Source organism: Sebastes fasciatus, chromosome 20, assembly GCF_043250625.1.
Source record: "Sebastes fasciatus isolate fSebFas1 chromosome 20, fSebFas1.pri, whole genome shotgun sequence".
In the NCBI taxonomy this organism is placed as follows: Eukaryota; Metazoa; Chordata; class Actinopteri; order Perciformes; family Sebastidae; genus Sebastes; species Sebastes fasciatus.
In genome coordinates, this window is record NC_133814.1 from 24,734,211 (window position 1) to 24,757,456 (window position 23,246).

Sequence of the window (23,246 nt, forward strand, 5' to 3'; positions counted from 1 at the left end):
ACGCCTCGTGTGAATGAATGTCTTCAAGAATCTGAACCAAGTCCAGTTGTTGCTGCTGATTTAACCTTTAAACCCTCAGATACCATGACCTGGATGACTGAGAACCTTCACAAACATAATGAGGTGAAAGTATGCAAGTATAATCAGAAAAATGTACTAAAAGTAAAAGTACTCGATGCAGAAACCTCAAAATTATTTAAAATAGTTTTAAATAATTTAAAGAAAAAGCTGGAACAATTAGATTTTTGTAATTTTTGCACGAAAGCGATATCAAAACAGTTGCCAATTATCAACTAATCGATTAATCGTTCAGGCTGTACTTGTATAAACTGTCGGGTACTTTAATTCAAAACATCATATTTTATAAACTCTTTGTATGTTTTTTATGAAAAACTCTTGAGAGTAACTAAAGCTGTCAGATAAAAGCAAATAAATGTAGAGTAAAAGTACAATATCTCCCTCTGAGATGAGTAGAAGTATAAAGTAGCATGAAAGGTAAAAACTCAAGTAAAGTACAAGTACCTCAAATTTGATTTTTGAAGGTAGCCTACTGCAAGAATGAAGGGGTGGACACAATAATTTGAACAACTGCACAATACGCAATAAAACAACAATGTAAGAAGTATATTGAGGGCGAGTTGCCGTAAAGATATATATATATGTATATATATATATATATATATACATATATATATATATTTATGTACATATATATATATTTATGTACATATATATATATATATATATATATGTGTGTATATATATATATATATGTAGATCTACATATGTATATGTAGATATATATATACGTAGGGGAGAGTGGGGTAAAATGAGCCAGTGGGTAAGTTGACCCACCCCCTGTATCTTGGCAACTGTGATTATGTTTTGTCATGTGACCATAAATTCAGGAAGTACCCATCATTTCTATCTTGCTGTGATGAAGTGAAGCACATGGGAGAAGTAGTAAGTACTTTTTTACACCAAAAACAGTTTTTTCCCATCAAAGTACATTTTCTGCATGTCAGGAATAATGGATGTTAGGTCAAAGCAAATTTATCCAGGTCTAAAAAAATCTATTATACACGTTGGTGATTTACTAAAGATATAACACCATGTTAATCCCTTCGTTAAAGATTAGCCTGAATTGCTAAACTGGGCCATTTTTTCCAAAATGGTAGCTATGGGGCAAAGTGAGCCAAAGGTTATGGGGTAAGTTGAGCCACTGGCTCACTAATATTCTACTATTATTCCGAGCCACTGGCTCAACTTACCCCACCATAAATTAACCAAATGAATTCTCTGATGTATAAAATGGTATTACTGTTGAGTGTTACACAACTTGGTTTGATTTTTTATATGTTAACCTTTATAGAAGAGGGAGATAAAGGAAGTTAAAACAGGTGGTTATAGTGGAACAGTAGAGGCAAAGAGGGTCCTCACAGAGGAGGTAGAGAAGGAGCTTGCAGACCATATCAAGAAGCTGGCTGAACAGTTCCACGGCCTTACTCCAAAGAAATGCTGTGAACTGGCATTGGAATTGGCAGAAAGAACAACCTTCCTGTCCCCAACAACTGGAAAGAGCAGGGTTTAGCAGGTAGGCCTAGGTCAAACCAAAGACCAAGACGAAAATCACAGCGTACAGCAGTTCTGAGGAGAGTGTGATGCCATCCCATTTGATGACACTTCTGAGCATGAGAGTTCTAATGATGAGAGAAGTGAATCAGACATCTCAGATCTGTCAGTTGGTGACTTTGTCATAGTAAACTTTGTATCCAAAGGCAGAAGCTACCATTACATTGGCTTGGTTGAGAGCCTGGAGGGCAACGAAGTGAGTGCAAGATTTCTCAGAAGAATCCGGGGGAACACTTGACGTGAGAAGCCCACCTTTGTATTCAAGGAAAAGGATGAGGCATCTTTTCCACTGAGTGATGTGCTGAAGGAGCTACCTCAACCTCAAAAGGCTGGAGGAACTGCAAGGAGGGAGCAACAGTTCATATTTCACTGCAACCTTGACGACTGGAATATAGTCGAATATTGAATGATATTTTGATTGTTCAATGGTCTTGAAACTCACAGGTGGTTTGTTCTCACAAGTTCATAACTGTGAAACTGTTTGTTAACACACTTATGCTGAGGTTTAAACTTAAAAACTCAGATGTTCAGTTTACCCCACGATGGCTCAACTTACCCACTGACTCGGATCAACTTACCCCTTACCTGGGGCAAGTTGAGCCACAGGAGCACTTTTTTTGGGAAGGTCATTTTATCCAGACAGCTTTGTGATGGATGCATGCTGATCATTTCATTTGATAGGAGATCCTGAATTTAAGGTTCAAGTTTTCATTCTGCTTCTGTCTCATTTTTCCTAACCTCGAGGACAGCATAAGTAAAAATTGGCTCATCTTACCCCACTCTCCCCTATATATACATATACGTATATATATATATATATATATATATATATACGTATATGTACGTGCATATACATATAGTGTCATGATGGACTTGGAAAACCCCATACTGGTGTTCCTTTAGTCTCCTCCCCTTCCTTCCGCAGCTCACAGCACCAGGTTTATATATTCTTCAGTTCTGGCTGAATGGTTAGCAGGAATATAGAAACCACTCAGTACATTGGTGTGACGTACTCGGTGTGACGACTGTAGTTATGGATCGTTAAGAGTCAGCTGACGCCTCGTGTGAATGAATGTCTTCAAGAATCTAAACCAAGTCCAGTTGTTGCTGCTGATTTAACCTTTAAACCCTCAGATACCATGACCTGGATGACTGAGAACCTTCACAAACATAATGAGGTGAAAGTATGCAAGTATAATCAGAAAAATGTACTAAAAGTAAAAGTACTCGATGCAGAAACCTCAAAATTATTTAAAATAGTTTTAAATAATTTAAAGAAAAAGCTGGAACAATTAGATTTTTGTCATTTTTGCACGAAAGCGATTATCAAAATAGTTGCCAATTATCAACTAATCGATTAATCGTTCAGGCTGTACTTGTATAAACTGTCGGGTACTTTAATTCAAAACAAAACATCATATTTTATAAACTCTTTGTATGTTTTTTATGAAAAACTCTTGAGAGTAACTAAAGCTGTCAGATAAAAGCAAATAAATGTAGAGTAAAAGTACAATATCTCCCTCTGAGATGAGTAGAAGTATAAAGTAGCATGAAAGGTAAAAACTCAAGTAAAGTACAAGTACCTCAAATTTGATTTTTGAAGGTAGCCTACTGCAAGAATGAAGGGGTGGACACAATAATTTGAACAACTGCACAATACGCAATAAAACAACAATGTAAGAAGTATATTGAGGGCGAGTTGCCGTAAAGATATATATATATGTATATATATATATATATATATACATATATATATATTTATGTACATATATATATATTTATGTACATATATATATATATATATATATATGTGTGTATATATATATATATATGTAGATCTACATATGTATATGTAGATATATATATACGTAGGGGAGAGTGGGGTAAAATGAGCCAGTGGGTAAGTTGACCCACCCCCTGTATCTTGGCAACTGTGATTATGTTTTGTCATGTGACCATAAATTCAGGAAGTACCCATCATTTCTATCTTGCTGTGATGAAGTGAAGCACATGGGAGAAGTAGTAAGTACTTTTTTACACCAAAAACAGTTTTTTCCCATCAAAGTACATTTTCTGCATGTCAGGAATAATGGATGTTAGGTCAAAGCAAATTTATCCAGGTCTAAAAAAATCTATTATACACGTTGGTGATTTACTAAAGATATAACACCATGTTAATCCCTTCGTTAAAGATTAGCCTGAATTGCTAAACTGGGCCATTTTTTCCAAAATGGTAGCTATGGGGCAAAGTGAGCCAAAGGTTATGGGGTAAGTTGAGCCACTGGCTCACTAATATTCTACTATTATTCCGAGCCACTGGCTCAACTTACCCCACCATAAATTAACCAAATGAATTCTCTGATGTATAAAATGGTATTACTGTTGAGTGTTACACAACTTGGTTTGATTTTTTATATGTTAACCTTTATAGAAGAGGGAGATAAAGGAAGTTAAAACAGGTGGTTATAGTGGAACAGTAGAGGCAAAGAGGGTCCTCACAGAGGAGGTAGAGAAGGAGCTTGCAGACCATATCAAGAAGCTGGCTGAACAGTTCCACGGCCTTACTCCAAAGAAATGCTGTGAACTGGCATTGGAATTGGCAGAAAGAACAACCTTCCTGTCCCCAACAACTGGAAAGAGCAGGGTTTAGCAGGTAGGCCTAGGTCAAACCAAAGACCAAGACGAAAATCACAGCGTACAGCAGTTCTGAGGAGAGTGTGATGCCATCCCATTTGATGACACTTCTGAGCATGAGAGTTCTAATGATGAGAGAAGTGAATCAGACATCTCAGATCTGTCAGTTGGTGACTTTGTCATAGTAAACTTTGTATCCAAAGGCAGAAGCTACCATTACATTGGCTTGGTTGAGAGCCTGGAGGGCAACGAAGTGAGTGCAAGATTTCTCAGAAGAATCCGGGGGAACACTTGACGTGAGAAGCCCACCTTTGTATTCAAGGAAAAGGATGAGGCATCTTTTCCACTGAGTGATGTGCTGAAGGAGCTACCTCAACCTCAAAAGGCTGGAGGAACTGCAAGGAGGGAGCAACAGTTCATATTTCACTGCAACCTTGACGACTGGAATATTGTCGAATATTGAATGATATTTTGATTGTTCAATGGTCTTGAAACTCACAGGTGGTTTGTTCTCACAAGTTCATAACTGTGAAACTGTTTGTTAACACACTTATGCTGAGGTTTAAACTTAAAAACTCAGATGTTCAGTTTACCCCACGATGGCTCAACTTACCCACTGACTCGGATCAACTTACCCCTTACCTGGGGCAAGTTGAGCCACAGGAGCACTTTTTTTGGGAAGGTCATTTTATCCAGACAGCTTTGTGATGGATGCATGCTGATCATTTCATTTGATAGGAGATCCTGAATTTAAGGTTCAAGTTTTCATTCTGCTTCTGTCTCATTTTTCCTAACCTCGAGGACAGCATAAGTAAAAATTGGCTCATCTTACCCCACTCTCCCCTATATATACATATACGTATATATATATATATATATATATATACGTATATGTACGTGCATATACATATAGTGTCATGATGGACTTGGAAAACCCCATACTGGTGTTCCTTTAGTCTCCTCCCCTTCCTTCCGCAGCTCACAGCACCAGGTTTATATATTCTTCAGTTCTGGCTGAATGGTTAGCAGGAATATAGAAACCACTCAGTACATTGGTGTGACGTACTCGGTGTGACGACTGTAGTTATGGATCGTTAAGAGTCAGCTGACGCCTCGTGTGAATGAATGTCTTCAAGAATCTAAACCAAGTCCAGTTGTTGCTGCTGATTTAACCTTTAAACCCTCAGATACCATGACCTGGATGACTGAGAACCTTCACAAACATAATGAGGTGAAAGTATGCAAGTATAATCAGAAAAATGTACTAAAAGTAAAAGTACTCGATGCAGAAACCTCAAAATTATTTAAAATAGTTTTAAATAATTTAAAGAAAAAGCTGGAACAATTAGATTTTTGTCATTTTTGCACGAAAGCGATTATCAAAATAGTTGCCAATTATCAACTAATCGATTAATCGTTCAGGCTGTACTTGTATAAACTGTCGGGTACTTTAATTCAAAACAAAACATCATATTTTATAAACTCTTTGTATGTTTTTTATGAAAAACTCTTGAGAGTAACTAAAGCTGTCAGATAAAAGCAAATAAATGTAGAGTAAAAGTACAATATCTCCCTCTGAGATGAGTAGAAGTATAAAGTAGCATGAAAGGTAAAAACTCAAGTAAAGTACAAGTACCTCAAATTTGATTTTTGAAGGTAGCCTACTGCAAGAATGAAGGGGTGGACACAATAATTTGAACAACTGCACAATACGCAATAAAACAACAATGTAAGAAGTATATTGAGGGCGAGTTGCCGTAAAGATATATATATATGTATATATATATATATATATATACATATATATATATTTATGTACATATATATATATTTATGTACATATATATATATATATATATATATGTGTGTATATATATATATATATGTAGATCTACATATGTATATGTAGATATATATATACGTAGGGGAGAGTGGGGTAAAATGAGCCAGTGGGTAAGTTGACCCACCCCCTGTATCTTGGCAACTGTGATTATGTTTTGTCATGTGACCATAAATTCAGGAAGTACCCATCATTTCTATCTTGCTGTGATGAAGTGAAGCACATGGGAGAAGTAGTAAGTACTTTTTTACACCAAAAACAGTTTTTTCCCATCAAAGTACATTTTCTGCATGTCAGGAATAATGGATGTTAGGTCAAAGCAAATTTATCCAGGTCTAAAAAAATCTATTATACACGTTGGTGATTTACTAAAGATATAACACCATGTTAATCCCTTCGTTAAAGATTAGCCTGAATTGCTAAACTGGGCCATTTTTTCCAAAATGGTAGCTATGGGGCAAAGTGAGCCAAAGGTTATGGGGTAAGTTGAGCCACTGGCTCACTAATATTCTACTATTATTCCGAGCCACTGGCTCAACTTACCCCACCATAAATTAACCAAATGAATTCTCTGATGTATAAAATGGTATTACTGTTGAGTGTTACACAACTTGGTTTGATTTTTTATATGTTAACCTTTATAGAAGAGGGAGATAAAGGAAGTTAAAACAGGTGGTTATAGTGGAACAGTAGAGGCAAAGAGGGTCCTCACAGAGGAGGTAGAGAAGGAGCTTGCAGACCATATCAAGAAGCTGGCTGAACAGTTCCACGGCCTTACTCCAAAGAAATGCTGTGAACTGGCATTGGAATTGGCAGAAAGAACAACCTTCCTGTCCCCAACAACTGGAAAGAGCAGGGTTTAGCAGGTAGGCCTAGGTCAAACCAAAGACCAAGACGAAAATCACAGCGTACAGCAGTTCTGAGGAGAGTGTGATGCCATCCCATTTGATGACACTTCTGAGCATGAGAGTTCTAATGATGAGAGAAGTGAATCAGACATCTCAGATCTGTCAGTTGGTGACTTTGTCATAGTAAACTTTGTATCCAAAGGCAGAAGCTACCATTACATTGGCTTGGTTGAGAGCCTGGAGGGCAACGAAGTGAGTGCAAGATTTCTCAGAAGAATCCGGGGGAACACTTGACGTGAGAAGCCCACCTTTGTATTCAAGGAAAAGGATGAGGCATCTTTTCCACTGAGTGATGTGCTGAAGGAGCTACCTCAACCTCAAAAGGCTGGAGGAACTGCAAGGAGGGAGCAACAGTTCATATTTCACTGCAACCTTGACGACTGGAATATTGTCGAATATTGAATGATATTTTGATTGTTCAATGGTCTTGAAACTCACAGGTGGTTTGTTCTCACAAGTTCATAACTGTGAAACTGTTTGTTAACACACTTATGCTGAGGTTTAAACTTAAAAACTCAGATGTTCAGTTTACCCCACGATGGCTCAACTTACCCACTGACTCGGATCAACTTACCCCTTACCTGGGGCAAGTTGAGCCACAGGAGCACTTTTTTTGGGAAGGTCATTTTATCCAGACAGCTTTGTGATGGATGCATGCTGATCATTTCATTTGATAGGAGATCCTGAATTTAAGGTTCAAGTTTTCATTCTGCTTCTGTCTCATTTTTCCTAACCTCGAGGACAGCATAAGTAAAAATTGGCTCATCTTACCCCACTCTCCCCTATATATACATATACGTATATATATATATATATATATATATACGTATATGTACGTGCATATACATATAGTGTCATGATGGACTTGGAAAACCCCATACTGGTGTTCCTTTAGTCTCCTCCCCTTCCTTCCGCAGCTCACAGCACCAGGTTTATATATTCTTCAGTTCTGGCTGAATGGTTAGCAGGAATATAGAAACCACTCAGTACATTGGTGTGACGTACTCGGTGTGACGACTGTAGTTATGGATCGTTAAGAGTCAGCTGACGCCTCGTGTGAATGAATGTCTTCAAGAATCTAAACCAAGTCCAGTTGTTGCTGCTGATTTAACCTTTAAACCCTCAGATACCATGACCTGGATGACTGAGAACCTTCACAAACATAATGAGGTGAAAGTATGCAAGTATAATCAGAAAAATGTACTAAAAGTAAAAGTACTCGATGCAGAAACCTCAAAATTATTTAAAATAGTTTTAAATAATTTAAAGAAAAAGCTGGAACAATTAGATTTTTGTCATTTTTGCACGAAAGCGATTATCAAAATAGTTGCCAATTATCAACTAATCGATTAATCGTTCAGGCTGTACTTGTATAAACTGTCGGGTACTTTAATTCAAAACAAAACATCATATTTTATAAACTCTTTGTATGTTTTTTATGAAAAACTCTTGAGAGTAACTAAAGCTGTCAGATAAAAGCAAATAAATGTAGAGTAAAAGTACAATATCTCCCTCTGAGATGAGTAGAAGTATAAAGTAGCATGAAAGGTAAAAACTCAAGTAAAGTACAAGTACCTCAAATTTGATTTTTGAAGGTAGCCTACTGCAAGAATGAAGGGGTGGACACAATAATTTGAACAACTGCACAATACGCAATAAAACAACAATGTAAGAAGTATATTGAGGGCGAGTTGCCGTAAAGATATATATATATGTATATATATATATATATATATACATATATATATATTTATGTACATATATATATATATATATATATATGTGTGTATATATATATATATATGTAGATCTACATATGTATATGTAGATATATATATACGTAGGGGAGAGTGGGGTAAAATGAGCCAGTGGGTAAGTTGACCCACCCCCTGTATCTTGGCAACTGTGATTATGTTTTGTCATGTGACCATAAATTCAGGAAGTACCCATCATTTCTATCTTGCTGTGATGAAGTGAAGCACATGGGAGAAGTAGTAAGTACTTTTTTACACCAAAAACAGTTTTTTCCCATCAAAGTACATTTTCTGCATGTCAGGAATAATGGATGTTAGGTCAAAGCAAATTTATCCAGGTCTAAAAAAATCTATTATACACGTTGGTGATTTACTAAAGATATAACACCATGTTAATCCCTTCGTTAAAGATTAGCCTGAATTGCTAAACTGGGCCATTTTTTCCAAAATGGTAGCTATGGGGCAAAGTGAGCCAAAGGTTATGGGGTAAGTTGAGCCACTGGCTCACTAATATTCTACTATTATTCCGAGCCACTGGCTCAACTTACCCCACCATAAATTAACCAAATGAATTCTCTGATGTATAAAATGGTATTACTGTTGAGTGTTACACAACTTGGTTTGATTTTTTATATGTTAACCTTTATAGAAGAGGGAGATAAAGGAAGTTAAAACAGGTGGTTATAGTGGAACAGTAGAGGCAAAGAGGGTCCTCACAGAGGAGGTAGAGAAGGAGCTTGCAGACCATATCAAGAAGCTGGCTGAACAGTTCCACGGCCTTACTCCAAAGAAATGCTGTGAACTGGCATTGGAATTGGCAGAAAGAACAACCTTCCTGTCCCCAACAACTGGAAAGAGCAGGGTTTAGCAGGTAGGCCTAGGTCAAACCAAAGACCAAGACGAAAATCACAGCGTACAGCAGTTCTGAGGAGAGTGTGATGCCATCCCATTTGATGACACTTCTGAGCATGAGAGTTCTAATGATGAGAGAAGTGAATCAGACATCACAGATCTGTCAGTTGGTGACTTTGTCATAGTAAACTTTGTATCCAAAGGCAGAAGCTACCATTACATTGGCTTGGTTGAGAGCCTGGAGGGCAACGAAGTGAGTGCAAGATTTCTCAGAAGAATCCGGGGGAACACTTGACGTGAGAAGCCCACCTTTGTATTCAAGGAAAAGGATGAGGCATCTTTTCCACTGAGTGATGTGCTGAAGGAGCTACCTCAACCTCAAAAGGCTGGAGGAACTGCAAGGAGGGAGCAACAGTTCATATTTCACTGCAACCTTGACGACTGGGATATAGTTGAATATTGAATGATATTTTGATTGTTCAATGGTCTTGAAACTCACAGGTGGTTTGTTCTCACAAGTTCATAACTGTGAAACTGTTTGTTAACACACTTATGCTGAGGTTTAAACTTAAAAACTCAGATGTTCAGTTTACCTCACGATGGCTCAACTTACCCACTGACTCGGATCAACTTACCCCTTACCTGGGGCAAGTTGAGCCACAGGAGCACTTTTTTTGGGAAGGTCATTTTATCCAGACAGCTTTGTGATGGATGCATGCTGATCATTTCATTTGATAGGAGATCCTGAATTTAAGGTTCAAGTTTTCATTCTGCTTCTGTCTCGTTTTTCCTAACCTCGAGGACAGCATAAGTAAAAATTGGCTCATCTTACCCCACTCTCCCCTATATATACATATACGTATATATATATATATATATATATATACGTATATGTACGTGCATATACATATAGTGTCATGATGGACTTGGAAAACCCCATACTGGTGTTCCTTTAGTCTCCTCCCCTTCCTTCCGCAGCTCACAGCACCAGGTTTCATTTTTATTATCTATTTTAGTTGTAATAATGATAATAAATAATGCTCAGTCGAGATTGTGTAATAATAAACATGGGATTGTTTTGTAAAATAAAATAAATAAATAAAAAAACTCTAAAGTCATGACAATCATGTGATCTTTTTCCGAGCAGATGTTGTTACATAATCACAAAGTTACAAACAGAAAGTAATTGAAACAAAAAAAAAGGAAATACATTGTTTACTATACTTTTGATAAACAAGAGTTTAGTTAGAAGAAACACTTTAGCGTCTGCAGCCATGTGACCTGGACGTTTAAATGACACTTATCTTACGTTATTTAAATCATGCATATGTTCCATAATAATAATAATAATAATAATAATAATAATAATATATATATGTCTGTGACTCACCGACTGGCTGCAGGTACTCCTGGATGCTGGCTCCAGGATCTCTGCAGAACCCTCACAGACCTGGAGAAGACTCCGTGGTGGTTCCGGAGAGTCTGGGCGCACAAGGCGATCTTGGGGATCATTCTTGTTTTGCAGCTGCAGCTCACCGCACCCTGAAACACTAAAAGTTCAGCAGCTTCTCAGAGAAACTTCTTCAGGTTTAGTTGTGCACCGCAGCAGATAAGCACACCTGATGAGAGTGAACACTAGAGGGGAAAAGGTTCTCTTCTTTATGCAGGGTGGGGTTGTAGCCTGCAGCTACCCGCAGCAGCCGCTCCTTCCTCGGACCTTGATCAGAGCTGACAACATGTTCTCTGGAGGCTCCAGTCTTCTCCTGCTGGGGGCGCCATGCAATCACATGCACACTGGTAATAATGCTGGAAAACATCTTTTAAAACACAGAAATACTCTGTTTGGAGTAATAAAAGTTTGCTTCTAATCATTATTAAAAAAAACAAAAAAAGAAAAAGATCCTGTTCGACAGGACACACAAGGCTTCACCAGGACTCATACCTCTACTAACAAACTAAATCAATAAAACACAAGAAGGCAAACAAAAGGATTCTCAGAGGTAGGAAAGCAACAATGCAGGTTCAACATTCAACATTTTACTCAGGTAAAAGTACAAAATATCATCAAAAACAAAGTATCAAAATCAGTGGTGGAGGAAATCTTTTTACAAAATTATTGGTCACCAAAAACAAAACAGTCTTTCTCTTAGGCAGAGGTCAGCAACCTTTACTATCAAAAGAGACTTTTTAGGCAAAAATAAAAATAAAAATCAGTCTAGAATCAAATCAATCAGAATAAAAAATCTTTGATTTCTAGAATAAAGTCATAACTTTACGAGAAAAAAAGTTATATTAAAAGAATAAAGTCATAACTTTACAAGAAAAAGTCATAATATTACAACAATAGTCATAACTTTACGAGAAAAAAAGTCATAATATAACAAGAATAAAGTCATATCTTTACGAGAACATTTTTTGTAATTTTACGAGAATAAAGTCATAGCTTTACGTGAAAAAAAGAAAATAACACGTAAAATTACTACAACTATAATACTATACATATATATTCTAATATCATGACTTTATTCTCGAAATCTCAGATTTATTTTTTTTCCCTCAATGTGGCCCTAATACTCCGTCGTACTGTCGTACTATAGACCTACAACAATGATAAATAAAAATGAAAACGTAAACAAAACAGTTATTCATTTCCACTCATTTTTTTAAAAATCCAGAGTACCACTGGAGAGGAGCTAAAGAGCCACATGTGGCTCCGCAGCCGCAGGTTGCTGACCCCTGCTCTTAGGGATGCACCGATACTGGATGTATATACATTATATACTGTAATTTTAATTCCTGTTTAAGTTTTGACCAATTTGTTGCTGCATTAAAAAAGGTATACACTTAAATTTCTGTTCATCTTGAAGATGTTTTACCAAGTTGCTGGTATACGATTTATTATTTTAATAATAAAAAACAATTCACTAAATGTATATCTATGTATTTATTTGTTCCATTTTGTTTTACAATGTCAAGCCTGATGTTCTCTTACACATAAGAGAATGATCCCATTCACTTCCACACAGTGAGACATACAGCTTATTAGTTAAACACTGGTATCGGATCGGTACTCGGTATCGGCCGACCCCCAAAGCCCAGGTATCGCTATCGGTATTGGGACTGAAAAAGTTGTATCGGTGCATCCCTAGTTCCTCTGAAATGAAACTTTAAGTCGTAAAAAAAGCACATCTTTGTTCAGTAAATACACTCAATGGCTGTGCAGCTACAGTCTAGCTAACTGTACAGACATAGCTGTAGCTGTGTAGCTGATATGACTAATTCTTCTACTAAATGTTCTATTATTTAAAATCTCACTAGAGCAGAGGTTTCAGGGGAGGCTCAGTGAATGGAAGGGAAATATATTACATTAGTTATCAAAAGAAGATCACATAGAATAGCCTAAATGTGTGTGATTTGAGTAAAAGATTAGCTCAGCGATACGGTAGTTTTGGGAGAATTTTTTTGTTTTTCACACTTCTCCAGAGTCAGGATAAATGCCTCAGGACAGACCTTTTTTTGTCTGGACCGCAGCGGACCAGCCCTACAAACTAAAAAAAAACACTGGGTGACTGAGTGATGGTACGTGTCCACAGCCTCCGTCCTTTACGGTTCACATACATTGTCTTTGTAAGCAGCTGTGCAATGCATTCTGGTAGCGTGGCAGGGTGATTCAATAGAAGGGGCGTCACATTTCGGTGAACTATTTTCGTGGCTACGGAGCTGAGATGGCGTATAGATAGCCAGTGTATAGATTAAAATGCGAGCGTATCTGTTGTGTGAGACGTGCGAATGAAAAACACGTCTGATAACATTTGCAGTCTAGACGGGGGGAGTTAGCCAATTATGTGTTCATTTAATTAAACAGCTCCTCTTTCAGACGATGGTAGCGTCCTCTCTTGGCCATGAGTTCTTGGTGCGTCCCCTCCTCCACGACCGCTCCCTCCTCCATGAAGATGATGTGATCCGCCTTCTCCACAGTCTTCAGCTGATGAGCCACCACCAGGACCGTTTGACCACAAGCCAGAACCTCCTGCAGCACCTGAAATATTCAATTTACAATGATACTGAACTGAGAAAAACAGTACATCTTCTCAGTGAGTGGTAAAGGTCGTTAGTGTTTATTTTTTTTTACTTACAGCATACTGCACGTCAACATCCAGTTTGCTGGTAGCTTCATCCAGTATAATGACCTGCGGCTCTCGAACCAGAGCTCTGACGATAGCGATGCACTGCTTCTGTCCATCTGAAAGTGAGCCACCACATTCCCCTATATCTGTAAAGACGAAACACGGACAGAAAGATTATTCAGATAATAAAAACGTATAAAAAAAAAACACAAATCAATCAGTCAATCATTACTGAAATATCTCCAGCCACCAGCCGGACACCTCTTTAAACTATAAATAAAGACTTTCCTCACATCACATCTGCCGTCATTGTCTGTTAAAAGTTAATATTTAACTACTTTCCAAACATATGTCTGTTACAGTTTCCATTACACAGTACACAGTGCATCTCTCTCTATAAGCTTTAGCTGCACAAAATTAATCTGTAAAAGGTTTTCTTGTTACTTTATGTCATATTTCTTTTGCACATTTACAGACTTGTCTGTTGCAGCAGCTGTTTTTTTTTTTTTTACAAAATCTATCTAATGTGTGTCCTACAATGTTGATGTAAGTTAAGCTTTATTTATAAAAATGTCTCAAGCATAAGATGACAAGAAAGCAGCTATCATTTTGCCTCATTCTGCATCATACTATAGTGCAAATAAGCATACTACTCATGCATCAAATGGACTATTAAATCAACAAAAAAGTACATACTAACTAAGACATCTTAGTGGCATTAAATGGACAATAAAAACAACAATAAAACAATGATATTAGACGGTTAAAATAGGATATCATCAAAAAACAAAGGCTGTATTTGCAGCATTCAGAACTGATTGTTTTTAATGAGTCTTGCATGGTATTAGATGTACTATATGTCTATATCTACATTACATGTCTATATATCTCTCCCCATTTCCGTACCTGTGTCGTATTCGTTCTCCAGTTCAGAGATGAAGCCGTCTGCGTTGGCCTTCTTTGCCGCTTCCTTCACCTTCTCGATGGTGCAGTCCTGCAGGCCGTACTCAATGTTGTATCTCAGTGAACCAGAAAACAGCACGGGATTCTGGGATACCAGGGCCATCTAAACACATGAAGATGAAACATACACTAGTATTAGTGCAGGGCTGGTGGACAGGATTGGAATTTATAGATTTCATCTGGTGCAAATATATATATATTTTTTTTTATTTGCATGATTAGAAAGTGAAAAAAAAGCACTTATTGATACAAATAAATCAAATAAACACACTAAAGTAAGATAGTTACCATTATACCTGTTATACACCAGCATGTTAACACACTGTGAGCATGTTAGCATGGTGAAGTTTGCATTTAGCTGTGCCTAAGTACAGCTTCACAATGACAAAAATCGCCCCAAAAAAACAGCGATGGCTGATATATTTGTCCAATCGCCCAAACTTAGTATAGCTCCTGTGTAATTAGCTGAATTTATTGTATTAGTGTTCATTTTTAACTTTGTTTAGATGTTAACCGCCAGCGATGGTGCAGCCATTTTGCTGCCAGCTTCTTGACACTTTTGTAGTTCTTTTTGCCAAGTAGACGTGGCTGTCAAGAATTCCTGATGGGAACAGCTTTTCCCTCCCCAGATGTTATATTTACATCACTTCAGGATAGCTTCCTTCCTCCGTCCAATGGGCCTTCTCCACCCTCAACCTCCTGCTAAATACCACCAAGATAGAGGTCTCGTGGTTCAGCAGGAAAGGGTTCTACGCCCCTCTCAGTCCGAGATATCACCACACTCGACGGGGCTATTTAAGGCCATGTCACTGAAGATAAATACTTGGGTATCTGGCTGGACAGCACTCCGTCCTCCTCATATCATATCAGCAGGCTGCAGTCTGAGATCAAATCGAAAGTTGGCTTCTTGTATAGAACACGCTCTACTTTCACTTCCTCTGCTAAACTCAAATGACCATCCTTCCCATGTTAGACTGTGGTGATGTTATATTTAGATCGGCATGCACTCCAGAAGCTTGATGTTGAGGACCACTGCATTCTTTATTCCTCTGTCAACTGGCCATCTTTACACATTCGTCTTAACATTCATTGGATCAAAACCCTCCATGGTCTGCCCCCCCCTCTACTTGTGTCTCTTGTTGCTAACTACATCTGCTGCCTACTACACCCGCTCTGCTCACCATATCCTGTTGAAAGTTCCCAAAACAAATACTGTATTCGGTCGGTAGCATAGGGGCAGTTTGAACTTTAAGCTCAAGTTTTGAGCTGAATTTATGTCAGACGTTTCTGTTTATTCCTGTCACTCACTTTGAAAGCGCTAAAACGGACGAGGAACGGCTGATTAGTGAAGTTGAATCTTATCTATATGTCTCATTTCACTACAAACACCAGCAGGTTGGAGGGAGATCACCCGGAGATCGCATGAAAGTTTACTTAGACTACGGTTTTCAGTAAATATCGCATTAGAAAAACTGTTTTCTGTTTAAAAAACACAAACGTCGGAAGATAGCAAATACTCCTCACCCATCTTTTACGTGGCTACGTCTTCGGTCTGATCTTGAGCACACAGCTGATAGGTGCGTGGTTTGTTTACATGACTTAACAGAGAGTGCATATTTAATGGTATATGGACAGAGAGTGTCCAATGTTATTAGGCTATAACGGGTCTGCAACCTGCGGCTCCGGAGCCACATGCGGCTCTTTACCCCTCTCCTGTGGATTTTTAAAAAAAATTGTGGAAATTAATAACTTAAATTTGTCATTGTTGTAGGTCTATGGTACGACGGAGTATTAGGGCCACATTTAGGGAAAAAAATAATCGGAAATTTCGAGAATTTTCTTTTTTTCTCGTAAAGTTATGACTTTATTCTCGTAATATTACGACTTTTTTCCGTAAAATTCTGACTTTATTCTCGTAATATTACGACTTTTTTTCTCTTAAAATTCTGACTTTATTCACGTAAACTTTTGACTTTTTTCTCGTAAACTTCTGACTTTATTCTTGTAATATTACAACGTTTTTCCCGTAAAGTTATGACTTTATTTTCGTAAACTTATGACTTTATTCTCGTAATATTACGACTTTTTTTCTCTTAAAATTCTGACTTTATTCACGTAAACTTTTGACTTTTTTCTCGTAAACTTCTGACTTTATTCTTGTAATATTACAACGTTTTTCCCGTAAAGTTATGACTTTATTTTCGTAAACTTATGACTTTATTCTCGTAATATTACGACTTTTTTCCCGTAAAATTCTGACTTCATTCTTGTAATATTATAACTTTGTTTTTCGTAATATTCTGACTTTATTCTCGAAATCTCAGATTTTTTTCCCCTCAATGTGGCCCTACATTGTACATTTGCACTTGGGCCCTCACTGCATTAGACTTATATACTATATACTTAGACTATAAACTGCGTTACCCTCATCACAATGCTCAAATGTTTTGAGGCTCCAGACAGACTTTTTTTTTTTTATTTGCCTAGAATGTCTCTTTTGATAGTGAAGGTTGCTGACACCTTGGCTATAAGTAAATACAAATACCAAAAATCTATCTTCTTATCTTGTTGGTTTCTGCAACCACACCACTAGATGTTGCCAAATCCTACAACCTGTCCCTTTAAGCCTCCTTCCACGGAGCCAACTGTGTACCTTTTGATGGAGGTATTTGTGTTTGTAATGGTGCAGCGGTTCTCCATCCAGCAGGATCTGTCCCTCTTGAGGTTCATACAGCCTCTTCAGGAGGCTGACACAGGAAGTCTTTCCGCTGCCGGAGGGACCCACCAGGGCTGTCACCTTCCCCGGTTGAAGTTCCAGAGAAACTGACTGTACAGAACATTTAGATTCATGTTTAATCCATTCTTAACATAATGATGCTGTAGGACACAAAACTATTATTTTCAGTCTGTGAATATTACCGTCAGAGCTGGTTTGTCAGGAGCCGAGGGATACGCAAAGGTGACATTTTGGAAAACAATTCTTCCCTCCAGCTTCTTCGGAGCTAGCTCTCCCTCCTTCTTACACTTTGGTATTCTGTCGAGATAACTGAACACTTTGGAAATGACTCCAACTGTGGATATCGTCTCTCCGTAGCAATACATGATCTCCTGTGAGAAAAATACAACAGGCGTTATATGTTTTACAACTCAATTACATAGAGGAGATTCTGCCGTGTGAAATATCTAACTCAGCTCACCCTTAAATTTTGTGACATGGGCTTCTGGTACAAGAAGAAGGTCACGAGGCTACCGATGGTGAGGTGACCCGACGAGATGAGACCGCGGGCCTGAACCAGCATGAGTACCTTTATCCCCATACTCACCAGCTACATGGAAACATAGAGAGCAATTATTCACATTGTAATTAAAATACATATCAAGCAACAGAAATCACACATGCTCCTAAAAAACATGGGCCAAACATAACGATTGGAGCAGCACATATAGTACAGTATGTACGGAAGACCATTCCTGCCAGGAAAAATTAAAAAAAATAGATGAAATTTTAGAAAAGACAAATATAAAATACTCATGGTAAGTCAAAATGATGAGATGTCACAATTTAGACTTTTTCAGTCAGAATTATTAGATGTAAAGTCAAGATTTTGACTTCTCATAATTTTGACTTTCCAAGTTAAAGACAGGAGATTATGTATTCGGTTGTGTGTGTGTTAACATTTCTGTGTCTGTCTGTCCACGGCTAATCTAGCATACTGCTGGACCCGTCAGCTTAATATTTGTTTTGCTCTCATTCATGACTGTATGCTCAAGGACTTCTTGTGGTTGTGGCGATTCCTGCTTTCTGAAAACATATTTTAGTGACTGTTTTATACCGTCATTGACTGACTTGAGTTATGGCCAAAAACGTGTTGCCTGACCATGCCTATTTTTATTTCTATCATCCCTAACTTTATTTTTCATATATTTTTTCTTTCGCTGGTGGAAATGGGCCTCCATACAATGAGTTTAAAGGTCAACACATTCTCCTGCTTCCTATATAATTCAACTGATCCCTGGATGTACACCGCTGCCACCTTACCCTCCGTATTACGAGGAAGATTGCGCTGTAGATTCCTGAACGTCTCTTCACATCGCACATGTGGTCCAGAGCCTTGGTATACCTCCTCAGTTCATCTTTCTCTGCCTTGAAGCTCCGGACGGAGCGAATCCCGCTGATCGTCTGGTGAGCCAGGTCCTTGTTCTGAGCTTCGCATTCCTGGATCTGATCTTTCAGCTCCTGTTTGACAAAGACTGAGTCAGTAACAAGAAACTGCACATGAGCGGACTGATGCTGCACTCGGAACATCAGCACAGGTTCAGGTCTTCTTCTTGACCTCTGCTGCACATCATTTCCTCAGTTCCTTCTTATCTTTGGTGTCACATTTTGCGTTACTTTTACACAATTTACATTTTCCAGTACATTTAAAGATCAAACTAGTTTTCATGCTTTGGAGAAACAAAATCCTTCAACTACTGAGGTCCTGTTTGTATCCTTAAAAGGCCCAGACACACCAAGCTGACATCAAGGAACTAGCAGCGATGAAGGCCGACTGTGACGTCGCCTCACATCCCCTTTTTTTTGGCTGAATACTTTTGCAAGACAACCAAAATAGCAACCAAACAAACAAAACATGATGATGAGTAAAGCAACACTCTACCAGCCCTGTTTTCTATTGCTGTCTATTTAAAGTAGTCAATCTCATCACACCTTACCTTGGACAAAGTGCTGTATTTATTCTGCAGCATGGCCATGAGTGGCATCTCTATGCAGGTGAGCAGAGTGAGCTCCCAGGACAGGCCCAACATCATGGTGAGCATGAGGCAGGTTTTGACTGTGCTACGAACCACCGCGTTGGCGTTCAGTGCAACCGCGCGGCCCATCCTGTCCACATCAGAGTGCAGGCGGGAGGAGAGACGTCCTGAGTGGTGAAAGGGAGAAAAAGGTCACGTTCAAGAGCATTCTCTGCAGAGTTTTAATGTTTGTTACAGATTATTGAGGTAAAGCATGCAATTATTTTCTTCCAACATTGTGGCGACAATTGATGTTTGTCCTTTCCTGTTTCAACATGGCATGCCGATTCAGCATGTTGAATCGGCGGGTGGAGCCTGTCAGTGAATCAAATGACTCTGATTGGCGGCTCAGCTTAAAAGAATCAGTGCACAAGAGGAGAAACGGAAGTGGCTGTAGTCTTTGCGGTTTGTTCGAGTTCAACTTGTTGGCCAAAACAAAGGTGTTGTGAGGCGACGCAACAGGCTACCTTCATCGCCGCTAGTTCTCTGATGTCGGGTTGGTGTGTTCTGGGCTTTAGGGTGGATATTGTGAGTGGGCTAATGACCCTCGTGCACAAAGCCAGCTCCATGAAGAAATGGTTTCCCAGTTTGGTGTGGAAGAACTTGATTAGTCTGCACAGAGCCCTGACTTCAACCCCATCCAACACCTTTGGGATCAGCTAGACTGTGAGCCAGACCTGATCACCAACATCAGTGTTGGACCTCACTGATGCTCTTGCCGCAAATGCGGCATATGTTAGTGTGTCCACATACTTGCCATGTAGTGTACTCACTGCATCCCTGAAACATAACAACAGACGAGTTGTGTGTTTACTACAGTATGTTGTTCTCACCAGGGTTGTTCTCCTCAAAGAAGTGCACTTCCTGCTGCAGGAGGGAGTGAAACAGCAGATGCTTCAGTCTCTTGTTCAGTCGGGCCAGAGTGCACATAAATATGCCTCCTCTTGAGCCAGAGAACAGAGCGCTGTTCAGATGGAGACATTAAAAATGACAGTTTATGTTTCACATCACTGAAACAAATCACATTTTTCTAATCAGACAGGTGATCAGTAATAATGATGTTGTTATTAGTAAAACAGGATAAGGAATAGAATATATACAAAAAGTTTAGTTCATTACCTTCCAAGAGAGACAAGAGCCAGCTGTCCAATTGCATAACAGAAGCTGGTTTGAAGTACTTGACCTCCTAGCATATCAATGACCTTCCCCTGATACCATGGGATGAATGTATCGCCTGTCAGGAAAGATAAATAAGACACAGATTAAGGAAACAGGTAATTATATATACAGTTCTTCTGTGATGTAAGTCTTAATTTTAATAATAATTAAGCTTTCAAACAGATACAAACATGTACATTTTACTCATCTTTGAGTAACACTTGCTAACACCTACAGTGTCCAGCTGTTTCAGGAAATTACTTTCCTAAAGATTTAACTATATATTTGTGACCCATTTTAAATAATTTAAATCAGTAGGAACCAATTGGCGTGAGGCTGAGTGCTACAGAGAGGTCAGGGAAGTAAGAAAGTATTGAGAGATTGTAAAAATAAAACTGTATCCTTTAATAGTTTAAGGCATACAGTATATGCAGGTGAACCATATGAATGATAATGAGTCCAGTAGAATGTCAATATTTCACTTACAGATGACACCTAAGATGAGGAAAGTGAAAGCTGCAATCAGGTAAAAGGTGTCTGGTTTGAAGTATTTCAGCGTCCTTGCAAGCAATCGCTTTGCATCCAGTTTAATGTCGTCCTTCTTCATCTTTGATTCACCACAGAGGCCCTTTTCCCAAACAACACAGGCCAGCGACGAGGACATGGGGCCCAGGAGCAGCATGTTGAGGTCAGGAGATGGTCCTGTGTAGGGCTCCGAGGGAGGCGCCATGAGGAACCGTCCACTTTCAAACACGGGAGAAAGAAGGCAGAGGAGTGCCACCAACCTGCGGAGCACACCCTCTGGCTTTCCATCAGTCAGATGAGAGGTGAAAACACAGAGAATGGCCCACTTCACTGCTCCAAAGGCCCACACACCTGCCAGCCCACCACAACTGGAGCACTCCAGCAGCACCAGTCCGGCCCACAGTGCCAAACACAGCACCGCGTCGAATACTAGAATGATTAATCCACATGCTGCCACTTCCCTCATTTTTCCTTTGGTGGATGGTGAGACTGCAAGAATCTGATCCTACAACAACAAATACGTCTGTTATAACAATGGTGAAGCCAGTGGTGGAAATTAACAAAGTAGAAGTGCTCTAATTAAGTACAATATTTCCCTCTGAAATGTGAAGTAGAAGAATAAAGTGGCATAAGAAAACAAACTCAAGTAAAGTACAAGTAGCTGAAAATTGTACTCAACAAACAGGGCTTGAGTACATGAATAAGAGTATTAATCACACGTTTTATTATTTTATTTAATTATGTTAATATTATTAAATTATTTTTAAATTCAGTTTTATTTATTATTTTGTAAATGTGCCTTAAACACACAGTATGTACTCTTTATCTATCCTGTGCGGGTGGCGAGACCACATATATTTTATTCATTTATCTTTTTTATTATTATCATTAATATTTATTTATTTATTATTATCATTACTATTTATTTATTTATTTATGTTATTCATAAATATATATATGTTTATTTTATATGTTTTATTTATATTTTTAATTTATTATTATTACTACCTTTTTTTCTCTACTTCGTTTTTGTACAGTTTGTTTTTCGATTTGTTATTTTGTTTGTTTGTTGTAGTCTTTTTTCTTAAGGAAACAATAAAAAGCATGATTAAAATAGTATATATATATGGTATAGTATATCTATCAGCATGAACCAAGGCTGACCACCATAAGATAACTACTAACACAGTTAGTTAGGTAACATTAGATGACGTTTTCACAGCATGCATGGACAAACATCACCAACACATGCAGCTAACATTATATCCTGTTACCTCATCACTTCATTAACGTTATATCTACATTAGCTCATTCACCACTTCATGTTAACGTGACTGAATCTAGCTAGTGTTAGCCAGTAGCTTTATTAACAGCTGTTAAACACATGTTTGGCTCTCTTCTGTCCTCGCTGCTGTTTAACACTTAACGTTCAGTAACGTACATAAACCTGTCGCACATTAATGTGTCTGTATATGTGATGTTATGGAGGTTAATGTTGAAGACATACCGTCAGTGTTTCTCCTCTCAGTCCACAGCTAACAGCTACAGTCAGTTTAGTTTTAGTTTCACTTTCAGATGTTTGACCTCGAGGTTCACTTATATCGACTCCGCGTTAACACTGAAACTAGACACGACGGAGCAAACACTGCTCTCATTATGGTTCTTTTTCTGTTTTCAGTTTGACAGTTTTTAACAGAGATAACAAAGATAATATAAACATGTTGTCTGGTTTCAAATTTGGTGTTTCTACTTTAACCCAAGGAGGGTTAAAAGAGGAGACGTCGCGCGTCATCACAGTGACATATATCAGGGGTACGACACATGCGCAGTAAAATCTGGTCTGCTGCGCTCGAAATTGGGCAGTTACACTGCGCATGCGTTGTACTCCATACTCAAGACTGTCCTAACCCCTTTCAATAAGCCTTGCTTTTACCTACTTCCGTCATTATACATTATGGCCACGAGATGTCAGCAGTTTACATCTGTGTTCCTGAAGAACTCAAAACATATTCCAGATATCATACTAACAAAGATTGATACTCACTTTTAACAATCACAGCTT

At 38.4% G+C, this 23,246-nt stretch overlaps 2 protein-coding genes across 3 annotated transcripts in view; both read right to left on the reverse strand.

The window, feature by feature from the left end:
* acsf2 (acyl-CoA synthetase family member 2) overlaps positions 1-11,520 on the reverse strand; it is a 37,282-nt gene extending 25,762 nt beyond the window's left edge. Inside the window, exon 1 of the mRNA XM_074619335.1 lies at positions 11,011-11,520. Coding sequence (XP_074475436.1) covers positions 11,011-11,132 — 122 coding nt within the window. The 5' untranslated portion in view covers positions 11,133-11,520. The remainder of the gene's footprint in view (positions 1-11,010) is intronic.
* Positions 11,521-11,635: 115 nt separating this feature from the next.
* Positions 11,636-22,897, reverse strand: tap2t (transporter associated with antigen processing, subunit type t, teleost specific). Of its 2 annotated transcripts, XR_012591832.1 has the most exons (13): positions 22,692-22,897; positions 21,146-21,689; positions 20,621-20,735; positions 20,335-20,465; positions 19,424-19,629; positions 18,750-18,947; positions 17,908-18,036; positions 17,630-17,818; positions 17,364-17,537; positions 14,654-14,813; positions 13,757-13,893; positions 12,070-13,659; positions 11,636-12,018 (listed from the first exon to the last, which is right to left on the reverse strand). XR_012591832.1 is itself a non-coding variant. In XM_074619333.1 (12 exons), the coding sequence occupies exons 2-12, from the start codon at positions 21,648-21,650 to the stop codon at positions 13,474-13,476; spliced, it is 2,130 nt and encodes a 709-aa protein (XP_074475434.1). In that variant the 5' UTR covers positions 21,651-21,689; positions 22,692-22,897; the 3' UTR covers positions 11,636-13,473. The 2 variants fall into 2 exon arrangements, 1 of the variants encoding a protein (XP_074475434.1); XM_074619333.1 differs by having other exon boundaries at positions 11,636-13,659.
* Positions 22,898-23,246: the final 349 nt, after the last annotated feature.

Coding starts and splice junctions, on each gene's coding strand:
- tap2t (XM_074619333.1), bottom strand. CDS start 21,650: ATGAGGGAAGTGGCAGCATGTGGATTAATCATTCTAGTATTCGACGCG. Junction 18,948..19,423: donor AATACAGCACTTTGTCCAAG/GTAAGGTGTGAT, acceptor TTTGTCAAACAG/GAGCTGAAAGATCAGATCCA. Junction 14,814..17,363: donor ACAAATACCTCCATCAAAAG/GTACACAGTTGG, acceptor TCATGTGTTTAG/ATGGCCCTGGTATCCCAGAA.